The sequence below is a fragment of the Carettochelys insculpta genome, chromosome 1, assembly GCF_033958435.1.
Source record: "Carettochelys insculpta isolate YL-2023 chromosome 1, ASM3395843v1, whole genome shotgun sequence".
NCBI lineage: Eukaryota > Metazoa > Chordata > Testudines > Carettochelyidae > Carettochelys > Carettochelys insculpta.
The window spans coordinates 20,539,498-20,554,890 of record NC_134137.1 but is presented as its reverse complement, the minus strand read 5'-3'; the positions used below and the strand labels follow the sequence as shown (position 1 = coordinate 20,554,890).

Here is a 15,393-nt window from a genome sequence, read left to right as displayed (position 1 = left end):
TGTTCTAATACTCGTTCTAGGTGGGAGGCCCACAATTCAGGCAAGATATTGATAAATTAGATAGGGTTCAAAGAGGGGCCATAAGAATGATAAAGGATTAGAAAACATGCCTTGTAGTGTGAGACTGAAAGTGTTCAATCTATTTAGCTTAAAATGAGAACATTAAAGGGCAGGGCGCCTATGTCTCCCCGTGCTGTATATGGCATAGTGGAGGCTCCTGTTGGCACCACCAAGCCCTGGGGAGCTGGGAAGGAGGTGGCAGCTGCCCGCCTTCCCTGAGCTGCAGGGAAGCAGCAGCCCCAGGCACTCCCTGGGAGCCTCAGAAAGCAGCACTCCCCGAACCTCAGGGAAGAGGCAGCCACTGGCCCTCCGTGGCAGCCTGGGGAAGTAGCAGTCCCCAGCGCTTCCCAAGACCCCCAAGGAAGCGGCACCACCGGCCTTCCCCAGGAACCCTGGGGAAGCAGCAGTCACCAGTGCTTCCCAAGAGCCCCAAGGAAGCGGCGCCACCGGCCCACCGGCCCAGGAACCCTGGGGAAGCAGCAGGGACACGGCAGCCACCCATGCTCCCACCGCTTCCCTGAGGCTCAGGGAAGTGACCTATGTGCTCTTGGCTGCTGGCAGAAAAGGTCATTGGGGGGAGGGCCCAAATACAGGACAATTAGTCCCTTGTAAAAAATGAGTAGGGATGCCTTTTTGGCATCCCAAATATGGGACTGTCCTGCCAAATACAGGATGGATGGTTACCCTATTAAAGGGTGACTAGGTTACAATGTATAAGCACCTACAAAATATTTAAAAATGGGCCTTTAAATGTAGCAGAGAAAGATATACAAAGATCCAGTGGCTAGAAGTTGAAGTGAGAGAAATTCAGACTGGAACATAAAACATAAATTTTTGAAGGTGAGAGTAATTAACAATTTACCACGAGTGACTTCTCTATCTCTGATCATTTTAAATCAAGATTGATAATTGTTTTTCCCTAGAGAATCAGCTCTAGGGATTATTTTGGGGAAGTTCCATGGTCTCTGTTATACAGCATGTCGAACTGAATGGTTACAATGGCTCTATCTGGTCTTCGAATCTAGGGATAGATGAACCTGATCTCTGTCCCCATGTTTTCCTAACCCATCAGTATAGCATATGCCAAATAAGGAAACCATTGCTGGGCAGGGCTGGTCCTAACTAATTGGCAGCCTTGGGCAAATGGGGGCTGCTGGGTGGAGGGGGGGCCACTATATGGGGAGGTGGTGGGTGCACCCTCCTGGATGCTGTACCCTCCTGTGGGTGGGGGCGTGTAGTGGATGTGCCCTCCCAGTTGCTGTGTCTACCTGCTGGGCCCTACTGCACCCCCGGCCACCCACAGTGCATCCCAACTGCCAGGCCACTCAGCTGTAGTCCTGCCTCCCCAATCCCCCCATGGCACACTCCCACTGGCTTCAGCCCCACATGGGCCGGTCCATTTTGGTGGCCCCTGAAAATTGGTAGCCCCAGGCAACAGTTTGGCTCGCCCATCCCTAGGACTGGCTCTGTTGCTGGGACTCTGGTCTTCAGCTAGTTTAAACTTGCACAACTCCAGTGACTTCAGTTCGGGCTCTGACCCGCTGTCTGACTTACTGAAATGACATTGTAATGCTGTGCCACAAAGTCTGCCAAACTGAATCTTCCAAACCCTGGATACGATTTCGGACACTCGATTGCAGCTGCTTCAGCTAGAGCCCCAGGGGTTTAAAGTGCCAAAGCAAGCTCCCATAGTTCCTCCTGAAAATAACAAGATGTGCATGGAGATATCTAAATCAACTCATGTGCTTTGCTGTCAGTTCATCTCCAGTGGTGGCAGCATCAACGTGGAAGATAAATATCAGGCGGCTACAACTGATTAGGCTTCAGATGATTACAGAACCGCTTGTCTGTTTTGCTACATTATATAACACAGAGATGAGAGAGGCCAGGAAGAACTGAGCTGTGTTGCCCCAGGCATACTTATTTCAGTTGTTGTTCAGTTCAGTCCAATTTGCTGCTGGGTTTGGCTTGTGATTGTGACATTAAATAAATAGAAAAGCCCATAACTGGAATTTCACAGCCTCGGTGCTCCCATCTTCTCGTTGACAGAGGGAAGTAGTTTTTAACTTCTATAGTAATAAAGTGCATTTATTCAGTGCCTTTCTTCTTGGTGGATCTCAGAGTGCTTTTACAGCTGTGTACATCCACAGCCACACTGGAAGTGGAGTAGAATGGTACATAGAAGTAGATTGCAGCACACTAGAGTGGGCACCAAGGCCAACGAGGCAAAACCCTACTTGACTGGTGTTAAACATAGATACATAGTCTCCTAGAAGTGCATGTCATTGTACATAAGGAATAGATGTGATCCTTGCCTGAGAGACGCTAACAACTTATAAGGGCCATCAAAGCAACGATAGTCTTTTCAGTGGTATCAGTTGCCTGGGATCAGCACCTGGGAGCTCAGCTATGCACGATGAGCTAATTCTCTACCATAGTGTAATATATAGGGTGAGCGTTGTCCAGGATAGTGGAGTTACCCTCTGCTTTTGTGAAACATGCCATACAATCTTTACTTCCACCTGCACATCTACCAAACGTGTGCAACTCCCTGCAACATTACATCCACTATGTAACAATATTGCCTTCCCTGCCATATATCTATGTCAGTATCAACTGCAGCCCCAAGTCCTGCTGGGTCAAACCCACCCCTCTCTGGGTCTTGACCACAAAGCCTATTCACTCTTTAAATACCACTTAACCCTGGTTTTAAGGGAGTGGATTTTAGGCCCTATTCTCGCCATTTGCGAAGGTGAGGGTTACTTGGTGGGACTGTAACCATAACTGCCTGATTTATTGCTGCTAGTGGAGACCTGCTTGCCAGGCAGTCTCCTGCTCAAGTGTCAATCAGATGAAAGGATTGCCCCAGGATCTGATCTCTTCTGGCAGCACAACTCTTTCCATCAAGTTGTTTTGAGAGTGCAAATGGGCCAAGCCATACGTCTCAGAGAGATGGACCAAAACTTGAACCACTAGAAATGGATGAGATGTTTTCTGTTCCTTATGATTGGTCCAGCATAGTTCAGCAAAACTGCCAGTGTTTGAGAGTCAGCCACTTGCAATGGTAACAACAAGCTGGCTTTAGCTATGTGATGAGCTGACTGAGGAGCCTTTTTTTGCTGGAACACTGGTTGAAATCCAGGTCAGGCTGCAAGAGACCCAGCGTGATTACCATCTGATCAGCAGTTTGTTTAAAATAAATCTCTACCTCCTGTCCTTCTGAGGATCACTTTGCTGGTAATTATAATTGTGCTACAGTGGTATCAGGCATTTACAGAGGATTAACACTAGCAACAGACAGTCCAATTTGTCATTTTAATTATGTATATAATGCATTAGAATCTGGGAATTAGCACTCACCCCAGGAATCTAAAATGAGAACCTAGAAGAGTAACTTTAACCTTGGTTTACAAGTAGTTGTTAACAATATTACATAGAAAGGACATCTGTTAAAGTGGCTGATGAAATTTGGGCAAGAGGTGGCATTTTGATATTTTTTTCAGCTAATTGATGCTGTTCTCCTTGGTTCTCTAACTGGTTGCTAAAAAGGACTGGCTCTGACTTTGGTGTCCATTTTGCTTTCATTCTACATAAGGATTAAGACTGGGAACTACTTGGAGTTCTGTCTTTTGTGAGAAAGCTATAGCTCAGACAAAACACCAGAGCAAGGCTATGAAGTTCAATAAATAAATGACAATAGTAATTCTTAGTGCAGAAACTGAGAGTCAGGACTCCTGGGTCCCTAGGCAAATGACACCACAAAATTGGAAAGTATTCTTATTAATGACCTCCTCGAGCCACCTTTTTCACATAGCAGAGATTATGCACAGCTCAAAGTCTGACTGACATTCAACTGAGCCTTGTAAAGGCAGTTAGCTGAAAACACAAGGGCCTGATCAAAATGGATGGTGGATTCCCATAGGGTTCTTTTTTCCACCAGGGTGGAAGCCACTTGCTTAGCGTGAGTGACATGCAGGTAAATGAAATAATACCCTACTAGCCTGCTGCCAATAGAAAGGAATACAAATGGAGACTGAACTGCCAGGTTGGAGCTGTCTTGAAGGTCAGAGCATTTTATTTAGCACGAATCAGTGTCATTTGTGGAGATGAAATCTGTTCAGACTTTAATAGGATAAATCACAGGGGATATTCCAGGATAAATCAAAAAGGCTTTTTTTTCCAAAGCAGTAAGTAATTTGAATGAAGAACCCAATTGTGGCTTTTAAAATTGAGAGCCATGCCATATTTTGAAAAGAAAGGAAGTGAGCAATTCCTAATAAAGGAAAAGAGAATCAGCATTGCACCATAGCATATCTGATCATTAGGATGGTTTTATGCCCACAGAGTCCACAATGCATACCCTGTAAACATGCCACTGAATTTCGTGAGCTGCGTCTACACGTGCACGCTACTTCGAAGTAGCGGCAGTAACTTCGAAATAGCGCCCGTCACGTATACACGTGTTGGGCGCTATTTCGAAGTTGAAATCGACGTTAGGCGGCGAGACGTCGAAGTCGCTAACCCCATGAGGGGATGGGAATAGCGCCCTACTTCGACGTTCAACATCGAAGTAGGGACGTGTAGACGATCCGCGTCCCGCAACATCGAAATAGCGGGGTCCTCCATGGCGGCCATCAGCTGGGGGGTTGAGAGATACTCTCTCTCCAGCCCTTGCGGGGCTCTGTGGTCACCGTGGGCAGCAGCCCTTAGCCCAGGGCTTCTGGCTGCTGCTGCTGCAGCTGGGGGTCCGTGCTGCATATACAGGGTCTGCAACTAGTTGTTGGCTCTGTGTATCTTGCACTGTTTAATGAAAGTGTGTCTGGGAGGGGCCCTTTAAGGGAGCGACTTGCTGTTGAGTCCGCCTCGTGACCCTGTCTGCAGCTGTGCCTGGCTCCCTTATTTCGATGTGTGCTACTTTGGCGTGTAGACGTTCCCTCGCTGTGCCTATTTCAATGTTGGGCTGAGCAACGTCGAAGTTGAACATCGACGTTGCCAGCCCTGGAGGACGTGTAGACGTTATTCATCGAAATAGCCTATTTCGATGTCGCAACATCGAAATAAGCTATTTCGAAGTTGGGTGCACGTGTAGACGTAGCCGTGGGGAGCCAATGAAAGTAAGGATTTAGAGAAAGGGGAAAATGTGGGGGAAGAAATTTTCAAACGTGTCCCAGTAGTTACCTTGCAGATCGGAGAGGAAACAAGGCTGGGTTCATGCGATAGGTATGATTAGTTTAACAGTGTTGATTCCTGGCCTCAGAAGAGAGTGTAAATCAATAGCTAGAGGTGGCAAACACTTAACTTGAATAATAGAGAGATAACACTATACTGTATATAGTTTCCTCAAAAGACCTCAACTTAAATAAATGTCTAAATTCAAGCCTATTGCTGTTTCCATCTAACTCTGTTGTGCGGTCTCTATTTTATTTAGATGCTGTTGCTCAGTCCATTTCTGGCTTTGGTCTCAGGAGCATTTATATAAAACCATATGTTGGTTTTCAGTCTGCTCACACTGTTTTCTCAACCTGCTTGCTAATTTTTGGGAGACAGTGAAGTTTAACGGTTTGAGCAGACAGGAATCAGAATTTCTAGGCTATACCCCTGTTTCTGCCACTGGCCTGCAGTGATGATTTGGGCAAATCATTCAACCTCTTTTAGAGAGACTGGAAGAGTTTGATCCATGCTCCCATTGAATTCAGTGGAAACGTTCACATTTACTTTGACAGGACCCATGGGACTCTGCTAACTAAATGCAAATTTTGCCATTAAATTCAATGACAGAAGGATCAAACACAACATGAAGAATAATAGTGCATTTTATCCCTATATCTAAAAGCACTTTACAGAAAAAGTTACTTTTTCATTACAACCATTAAACAGATGGAGAAACTGAGTCACAGAAAAGCAGAATGACTTACACAAGATCAAACTGCAGCAACACTCCTCCAATGCCTTATACATTGGACCACACTGCTTCTCTTTAATTGCTTTTGATGCACCTTGTACTACTATTGTGCAATAATGAACTAAAGCCACTGAATGTACAGCTGCAGCACTTCTCCTTCAAGATTGCATTCTTCCGAACTATTGATTCTTTGCTTAGGGAAACAAATATTGAAATCTACCAATGAAGATAACACTCCTGTGTATTTGTTTTTAGCCACAGCCCAGCTCACAAGTATTATCTGACATCAGACCCAATCACTGGCTCCATCTACCTCTCTGACACGAACAGCCGACGAATCTATAAGATCAAGTCGACCTCAGTCGTGAAGGATGTTGTCAAGAATTCGGAGGTGGTGGCTGGAACTGGCGATCAGTGCCTTCCCTTTGATGAAACCCGCTGTGGAGATGGGGGTAAAGGCACTGAAGCAACACTCACTAACCCCAGAGGTAAGATGCAGCCTCATCATACAAATATTTTAAGTTGGGCTTTGAGAAAAGGTGGTAAATCAACAGTTCTAGACACAGCTCTCCTCTATCTACTGAACAGATATTGCAGCTTCACCAGGCCAGCCTGCTACCACGTCTAAGCCCTAAACTACAGGGACCACCTTTAGGGATGAATGGATCCTTCAGCCTATGCCCTTGGCCTTTTACTGAGGCTGCTAAGGATGGTGCCAGTCTGGAGGGGGGATTTCATGGGTATGTGTCCCAATGGGAGCCATATTGAGAGGACTTAGCCCTCAAAACACCATGAGAGAATTACAGCTTGTGACCACGACCCATCTGGACTACATTCATTGATTCAGTTCTGTTCTTTGAGATGACTTGATTTGCAGAACAGGCTCTGTGAGTGTTGATTTATATAAAACAGAGATAACCCCCTCACGTGTCCCTCAGAAATACGATGAAGCCAAGGTTACACACTGCAGTTTTGATCCTTTGTGATCCAGGTCTTGTGTATGCAAGAAGGCTAGACTGGTTTAACTACAAATACAATTTTATTCAATATTATTTAGTCCATGCAAAAGGCTATGTGAAAATTAATTTTGGTACAAAAGTGTCTTCTTTCTATTTAGTTTAATCCTGTTCCTGGTCAGTTTAACCGAAACTGAAATAAGCCTGGTCAAACCAAGATGAGAGAGTCTACATAGATTGTTACATTGGTTGAACTGAATGGATTTAAAAATCACGCCTTCCATTAAACCAGTGCAACTCTTTATGTAGCCAAGTCCCCAGACTGGCATTCTACAGTTGAAAGATCTGCATGCAATTACCTACCCTGAGCCAGCCACTGATCCTCAAGACAGCCAGTCTTAACACCAGATTGCAGTGATGCTGTGATATATGTAGGAGGAAGTGTATTGTTGGCTTTCTCACCTTACGAAACATTTCAACCAAAAGAGCAAGGTAACTTCCACTGACTAAACTTAGACATACACTTCTCATGCATGTGCTGTTTCACTGAGGTGGTGGCCTTTACGCTCTTTTGATTTTGCACAGTCTTGATAGTCTTGTGTTGCAAAGACTTGTTCTCATGTTAACTGTGGATAGTATTCAAATGCAGCTACTGAGTCGCAGATGAAGGGTAATCGGCCCTGCAGCTTTATTTCTTTAGAGGAAATGCCTTCATTCCTACTGTGTGACTGACTGCTGGAGGTGAGCAAGTCGGGGGAGATCCTCTGGAGAGACTGACTGGCGCTGCTGTTATACATGAGTTACATGCTCAGGGGACACCTTCTGCTGCACTGGTTACATGTCTTGTTGTCTATTGTTCAGGAACTTAGGGAATTATTTACGAGGTGTTGGCTTTAAAACCAAAAAAACCAAAAAACCAAAAAAATCACACTTGGGCCCCCTTCCCAGCTACCTCTGCACATGTAGTGTCAATGGGTGTGTCTACATGGGCACAAATCTTCGAAATGGCCATGCTAATAACCTTTTCAAATATTACTAATGAGGCACTGAACTGAATATTCAGCGCCTCATTAACATTAGCACGCTTCCAGCTGCGGCGCTTCAAAAGCTCTGCTTTCGAATGTGCGTGGCTCGGCGCAGCTACATGGGGGTCCTTTTCGAAAGGACCCTGCACCTTTCGAAACCCCTTTATTCCATTCAGTTGAGCAGAACAAGGACATTCCGAAAGGTGCAGGGTCCTTTTGAAAAGGACCCCCGTGTAGCTGCGCTGAGCCGCACACATTCGAAAGCAGCGCTTTGGAAGCGGCGCAGCCAGAAGCGTCCTAATGCTAATGAGGTGCTGAATATTCAATTCAGCACCTCATTAGTAATCTTTGAAATGGCCATTAGCATGGCCATTTTGAAGATTTGTGCCCGTGTAGACACACCCGATATGTGGCAAGTTTTTCTCTCTGTCACCGTGAGACTTTATAAGACCCTGTCTTCCATCAGCGCTCTCATCTCCAAGCCTGTGTACCTGGCTGCAATCTTTACAGTGAGGGAGTACATAGGGTCCTCTAACGTGTTGCTTTCACAGTAGAGGTGAAGGCGGCAGAGCTGTCTGTCTCCTAGCTAGAAGGGATGATATACACCTGGCATTATGTTATGGCATTCAGAAAACGAGAACCAATTTAGGGGCAGCTCCAGTTGTGAATCTTGGTTAGGGTAGGCCAGTTATGTCTCCAGGTGGGATTTGGAGGAACATAACCCAGAATGCTTCATACTGATCAGTACACTCGCCTCGCTAGACGAACACAACTAGTTCCCAACTTTCTGCTCGTAGGCAAAACTCATAAGAGAGACACTGAATTCCTATTAAAGTACATGTAAAAGTCTCTAATTAGTTCCTAAGGGCTCCTAACTCGGGGAAGGAGTGGCAGCAGGTGGCACTGCTTTTGAAAGGTAAATGAACCTTTAAAGGGTTAAAGACTGGGGGCAGTTTGTGGCTGTGAGTGGGAGGGAGGATTAAATTCTGGTGGGGGGTTCAGGCTGCGGGGCCGTGGTGGGGGGTACAGACAGTGAAGGGGGGTCTGGCTGTGGGGCCAGCAAAGGGGTCTGGGCTGCCGTGGTTTGGTGTCGCGGGGCCGGCAGGGTGGGGGGGGGGGATCAGGCTGCAGGGCCGAGGGTCTGGCAGAGGGGTCTGTCTGTGGGAGCGGTTAGACTGCTGCAGTACGGGGCCACGGGGCCAGCTGCGGGGGCGGTCCGTCTGTGGGGCCGGTTAGGCTACCGCGGTACAGGGACACTGGGCCAGCAGCGGGGTCTGGCTGCAGGGCCATGGGTCCGGTTAGGCTGCCATGGTATGGAGTTGCGAGGCCATCAGGGTTTCAGGCTGCGGGGCTGGCGGGAGGTCTGGCTGCAGTGGGTTCAGGCTGCAGGTCTGGAGGGTTCAGACTACTGGGGGTTGGAGCTGCAGGGCAGGGGTAAGGCTCATATTAGCAGGGGGAAGTTCACTCGTTGAGTGATTCTAGGGGAAGTATATGTATCCCTCATTTAAGCGAAACTCGTAAATAAAGTACTCATTTAACGAGGGATGAGTGTACCAAAAACAAGCAACTGCGTAACTGACCTATAAAGGCTTCCTGGTGCACTCAGCACTCCCTCTGAAGCTTCCATTACATGAGTGTGACAGTAGATACAGTAGACACAGGATTTACAAGGTCTATAGCTATCTGTTGATGAGTTGAGAAGTCAACCCATTTTACAAGGGGAAATGGAGTGGAAATGGAACTAGGGGGACAACATATGATCTAATGAACAAGACAGGGAGACAGGAGACCTGAAATCTAATTCCCTCCACTGAATTCCCAGCTGCTGAATTTTGGGGTCAAAAATCACATAAGCTCTTTGGGCTTCCCATTTCCCCCTCTGGAAGGTGAGTAAAATCATACTCCTATTGTGTTGTGTTATTTCTGTATGCTGTTGTGAATTTGTGCAAAATATTATGGTTGTCACCAAAGGGAACAAAATTCAAGAATTAGGGACTCCCAGGTCCAGGATCCATCCTCTCAGTCACTTGAACTCATGGAAGTCTGCCCCACCACTTCAAAAGTTAAATCAGTTTGAATTTATGCATTAAGGGATTGCTGATATTTCGTGTGCGTCAATGCAAAATATGTTTGTCCTTTGGAAATTTTGCAAAATAAAACTTGGTGGATGGGAAAGGCAATCAGACACAACAAACTGCCAAAAGATGTCCAATGAATTTTCATAAACATTTTGTCCCCGGTTTCACCCAGCACTGATTCTACCCATGAATTTGTAGACAACTCAGACACATAACTCTGACATGATTTGCTCCACATTCATCTCAGCAAATGGTTAATACTGAAAACTAATGTTGACAAAAGAACATCAGTGTCATTCTACAATATCCAGTGAATGCTCTTTCATTTTGAACTATTAAAAATGCAGATGCAGCAAGAATGAGGCTTATTGGACCTGTAACCAGCAAGCCTTAGACTGGATCATACCTTCTCTGTCTCTGGAGAGCAGAAGCTCAGTATGGTTGGATGGACAGAGAAGATGTATTCCAAACTGGATGAACGTATCCAGGAGTTTGTACTGCTGTTGACCAGGGAAGTTTATGGAAGATTCATTCTACAGCTAGCTCTCTACTTTTTCTAAGTCTGAACCCACTTATTCACCCAAAATAATAACCTAGTCACAGGAGTAGAAACGTTGGTTTGTAACAGAGAAGCAAGGACCTCTTTCCAGCTTGCATGCAGCTACCAGGGAAGTAAAAGAAGTAGAGTTTCAGCAGGGGGAACTAACCAACTTGTCAGAAAATACTTAAGAATAGCATCTGAAAGTCTTACAAAGCTAGGTGTAATCAATGGAAAATCACATCCAAGGTATCAAACCCCTCGCCTGGACTCTCCATAGCCCATTTCCCTCCTTGGCTCCTTCTAATTCATTTGACACAGAGCATGGCAGAGCTTTAAGATGCTAATGAATTTCAGCATACTCTGGACATATCAGTGTTATCACTTTCTAATTATCATCTGCTCATACTGATTTTATTCTACAAGCAAGCTTTTAAAAAATATTAAAACTCCAGCTTGTCAGAGTGTTTTGTTTCCATCTAAGTACTCACTGGTGGGTCTTGTCAGGAAAATGTTGTGGCAGTGAAATTGCCAAGAAGCCTGCAATTAACAGAGATCCAAGTGACAAGATTGACATAATATGAAGATAGTTTCAGAAGGGGGGAGAAGGAGTCCATCCATTCAGCACCACAAAAGAGATGCAAAATGAAGTAATTAATTTGAGGACAGATCATTTCTGTCAGTGTGTAGTTCCGAATGCATGAGCAAAACCTCAATTGTTCTCTAAGTGCTCATCAATTCTAGCTGAATAAAAGAATAACAGGAAAGACAAGAACTTATCCAGCCAGGCAAAAAAGCTTCACCTTCTGAACCTAACTAACTTGTATTCTGGATGTGAGGATTACAGGAGATCCATTCCTTTACATTTTCTCTACCCTCAGCCAAGGCTCTCCATTCAGCACCATATGCATTGAGCTGTGCAGTGTGAGCTGCCTCGTTCATTCCAGAGGACCTTATGGAGATTTTGTTGTTGTTAATAGGTTTCCGTATGTAGGCTAACTACTTTCAGCTAGTTGTAATTCAGGATGAACTTACTACTCTGGTGTCAAGTTTGCCCTGCAGCTTTATGCTATCACATCATCATGCAACAAGGCCCTGATGTTACAAAAGAAATGCCATCATAACACAGCATTCCACCAGCTGAACTTGTTATCACGATACTTCAGGGGCACTGCAAGCCCTGTTTCCTAGTGGATGTTGGACCACCCCAAAGCAACTGGGGTGATTTCACAACATTTCTTAGCCCAGATCTTAAAATTCAGAGATTCTGCGCTGCACTCCTTCCTCAGGTAACCTCAGTAGGAATCTTATTTGGTTAAGGTATCTGCGTAACTGGATGTTTGATTTGCGTATCAGCAGTCTTTAATTCTAATTGCATTATAGGTAAATGAGAGAAGACTTGTGCCAATGCAACTTACACTTCAGAGTTCTTCAGGGTGCACAACATGCTTGTCTGACAATGAACTAGCCCAGGCTGAGTCTACTGTAGATAGCTTCCCCAAAAGGTGGAACTTCCTGTGGCTAAGTGCCCAAAAGGTTGACTTCCAGAGGGGAAAAAATGAAAGTTCTTTCAAGAGCCAAAGGTGGTAAAATCAGGCCCCTGAATAGTCCTGACCCCTATTGACTGCTACGCATCAGATACAGTACATCAGATACTTCTCTCCCATCACACTAAAAATACCCATTTCAAAGGCATCTGTCTAAAGGAGAGTGGACTCCTCTTTAAGAGAACATCAGAAAGTTCAGTGCCAACGTAATGCCTGCAGACCCCCTCTATCCCATGAGCTAAAAGTCAGTATGCCATTAGCTAAGGCTATAGAGCAGACTGATTATTCTCTCTGTAAGTGGACTAAGGGCCACCACAGTCTAGCACACCCAGAAGGTATGTGGATTGCACCAAGAAGAGCAAGTAAAGTGACCTGGTTTGGAATATATACCATATGAAGAGAACCTGGTGGCACTAATTTAATATATAGACCCCATCTCCTGGGTTTTATCTGCATTGAAGTCAGAGGGCGATGAGGGGAGGCTGGCTGAGAAGACCCTAAACAACCTTCCTTGCTCTGCTACCAGCCACCAGCCTAAACTAGAGCACCCCATGATTGAGTTCAACAGTCCATCACGGACCATTCTGTTAGCCCAAGATCACCAGATGCACTGCACAGAAAGCACACTCCCCTGCAGCCTTTAACCTTCTCCCCTCTCCACTCCAACACTTCTCTCACACACAGCCTGCATGGAGACATAATAGCAGCCTTAGATTTCTCTGTGTTAGGGGAATCCCCATCTATTCCTTTAGAGCAGTTTAAAGCCAGCATGGCAGGAGACACTCAGCCTAAATCCAGGATCAAGCCCTGTTCTTCCTGTGTCTATACTACTGAATTCTCTCTTCCTCTGTTACTGTTTAACTAGACGAGTGTAATGTTTAACTCATTAAACCATTTTGGCTTACAATATTTATGAAAGATACTTTGCAAAATAAAGGCCTGGAAGCAAACATGCCTGGCCTGATTTTGCTGTGACTGACTAATCTGCCCAGGCTGCATAACCTGGACATTAGACCCACAAGTTGACTGCTGTGAAGAGCTGTCAGAATGCTTTGCTGATAAGCTCAACCAAATGCATATGGAACTAATAGGAAGGAAAATTCCAGCCCTAACCAAATTGTATAATCCACACCCCAGCCCTAATCGAGCTTGGCTCCATCACATATGTTGAAGCTCAAGAAGCTCTGAAATATTAAAGCCGTAACCTTTGAAATGTGTCCAGATGCCTCCTGGCTGATAAAAACCAGTGAAGAACAACTAAGCCCACTACTTATGGAAATAGTTAATGCCTTCTTTTAACAGTGCCAGAAGCGACCTCTCACAAGATCCCTCTCTGGTTTGGTGTGTCTTCATTCTTTAGTTCTGGTGCCATTTTGGTGTTTCTTGGGGCAGTTTTTTTCAGTGGCACAGCGCTCCAGCCAATTCTCACGATGCCTGCCTATTAACCAAAATGAGCCCCTTCTGGGTTATACAGCCCACAGGATCTTTATCAGTACCCTCTGATGGTCTCTAGCCTTTCCAGGGTTTTGGTCTTTAAGTTGCCCAGATATAGTATGGGGCTATATCTCCAGGGCTTCCTCCAAGGAGACACTATCTTCCTGAAACTTCCCCAGGGTCAGTACCTATTCAGTCCCAGCAGCAAGCCAGGTGCTCCCTCAGTCCCTCCTAGCAAACTGTTTTTGGTTGAGTCCTAGAAGCCAGGAGCATCTCATTCTCACCACCCCACACAATCTTGCCCACACTGAGTTGTCTGTGCCCTTCTGCTATTCCAAGGAGTCAGGCCTGCAATCCTTTCTTCAGCTCCAGGCAGTTAACTAGTGCCCTGAGTCTGTTCCGCTACTTCTTTTATGTTGCTCTCCTGGGTGCTGACTGGCTCCTTTCTATACACCCACTGTAGCGTGGTTGGATGACCTCTCCACTGCTCCATTCCAGGGATGAGTGTGGCAGAACCCTTTGGCCTCCAGCTGAGGGCTTTTAGGCCTAGTCCACCTCATCACACACCTTCAGAGAGGCATACCTATTAAACTCTTTGCAAAACACAAGTATCCATCATGTACGTGTGAGATAGTAAGATGCCAGGGTTCAGCTGCCAACAGCTTGCCAGTATTACTCAACTAGATATCTCATTCTAAACCAATGCAAACACTGCCACTTCTAAAACATCAGAAAGCAGATAAGAAATCAACTCTCAGGGGAAGAAAAAAACAGCTGGCAAACCCAGGCAAGGCCAAAGTGATGCTAGTCAGAAAAGGGACATAATTCAAAGAACTGGTCAACGTGTTGTCTCCATCTTTCATTTAAGGTGTACAGCCTCAATAAAAAATACTGTGAACCCTAAAGGTCCTGTTTTACTACTCCTCAGACTTATATGACCAGGTTGTATCAGTCACTAAAAATGCCCTTTTTCATCTCCAGCTCATTATGAATCTTTTTCCTTTATTGATGGATGATGACTTGGACTCAGTCAGCCTTCATGTTTTACAGGCTGCATTAATGGAGTTGAATATGAAGATGATGCCCAAACTTCAGCTTTTACGGCATGTGGTTGCAGACCTTCTCCATGGTTTAGGTTTCCAAGAGCTCTGCTGGCCCACACACAAATTTCAGGCTGAGTCAGCTTCTGATGTCAATTTAAGGCATTGGTCCTAATTTTCAAAGCAATTAATGGCTCAAGGCACAGCTACACCAAAACTGAATTTCCAGTTGGTGCACACAAAGCACGTGATAGTGGAGCACAAAGAATTCTCACCCAGGGGGATGTGATTATGAGTCATGATGAGGAGGAGATGAGGTGAACTGAGAGTCCAACTGTCTTTAGGAAATGCTGCAAAACCTTCCCCTTTAGAAAGGCCTGTTGAGCGTTCCAATTCTGTCATTGTTTTACTTTCTCCTATCCAAAGAAACCCAAACCCCAAATTCGAATTTTTAGAATCTAAAAGATAAAAACTCTTCCCCAAGCAGAGCTTTAACCTGACAAAGGAAACCTTCCAGAGCCTCCATGAACTTCACTATGGACTTTCAGTATTGCCATTCCTTTTATACTGCAGGGGCTCCGGTATGCTGTGATGGGCAGTGGCATAAAACACTAAGGCTAGGGCTACACTACAGCGCTCCTTCAAAAGAATTTTGTTCAGAAAAATCTCTTCCAAAAAAACTTCTTTCACAAGACCACAACCACACACAAAAAAATCTTTCGATGGAGAGTAAGCACACCCTGGCCTCTCTTTCAAAAGAACAGGCCAGGAAACTCCATGGATCAAAAAAAATCCGGTACCATGCAGGACTGC

At 45.3% G+C, this 15,393-nt stretch overlaps 1 protein-coding gene across 3 annotated transcripts in view; it reads left to right on the top strand.

Annotated features, from left to right (window-relative positions):
• TENM4 (teneurin transmembrane protein 4) overlaps positions 1-15,393 on the top strand; it is a 493,982-nt gene that overhangs the window by 428,797 nt on the left and 49,792 nt on the right. For all 3 annotated transcript variants that reach the window (XM_074983382.1, XM_074983375.1, XM_074983367.1), the window contains one exon: positions 6,218-6,450. In XM_074983382.1, coding sequence (XP_074839483.1) covers positions 6,218-6,450 — 233 coding nt within the window. The remainder of the gene's footprint in view (positions 1-6,217; positions 6,451-15,393) is intronic.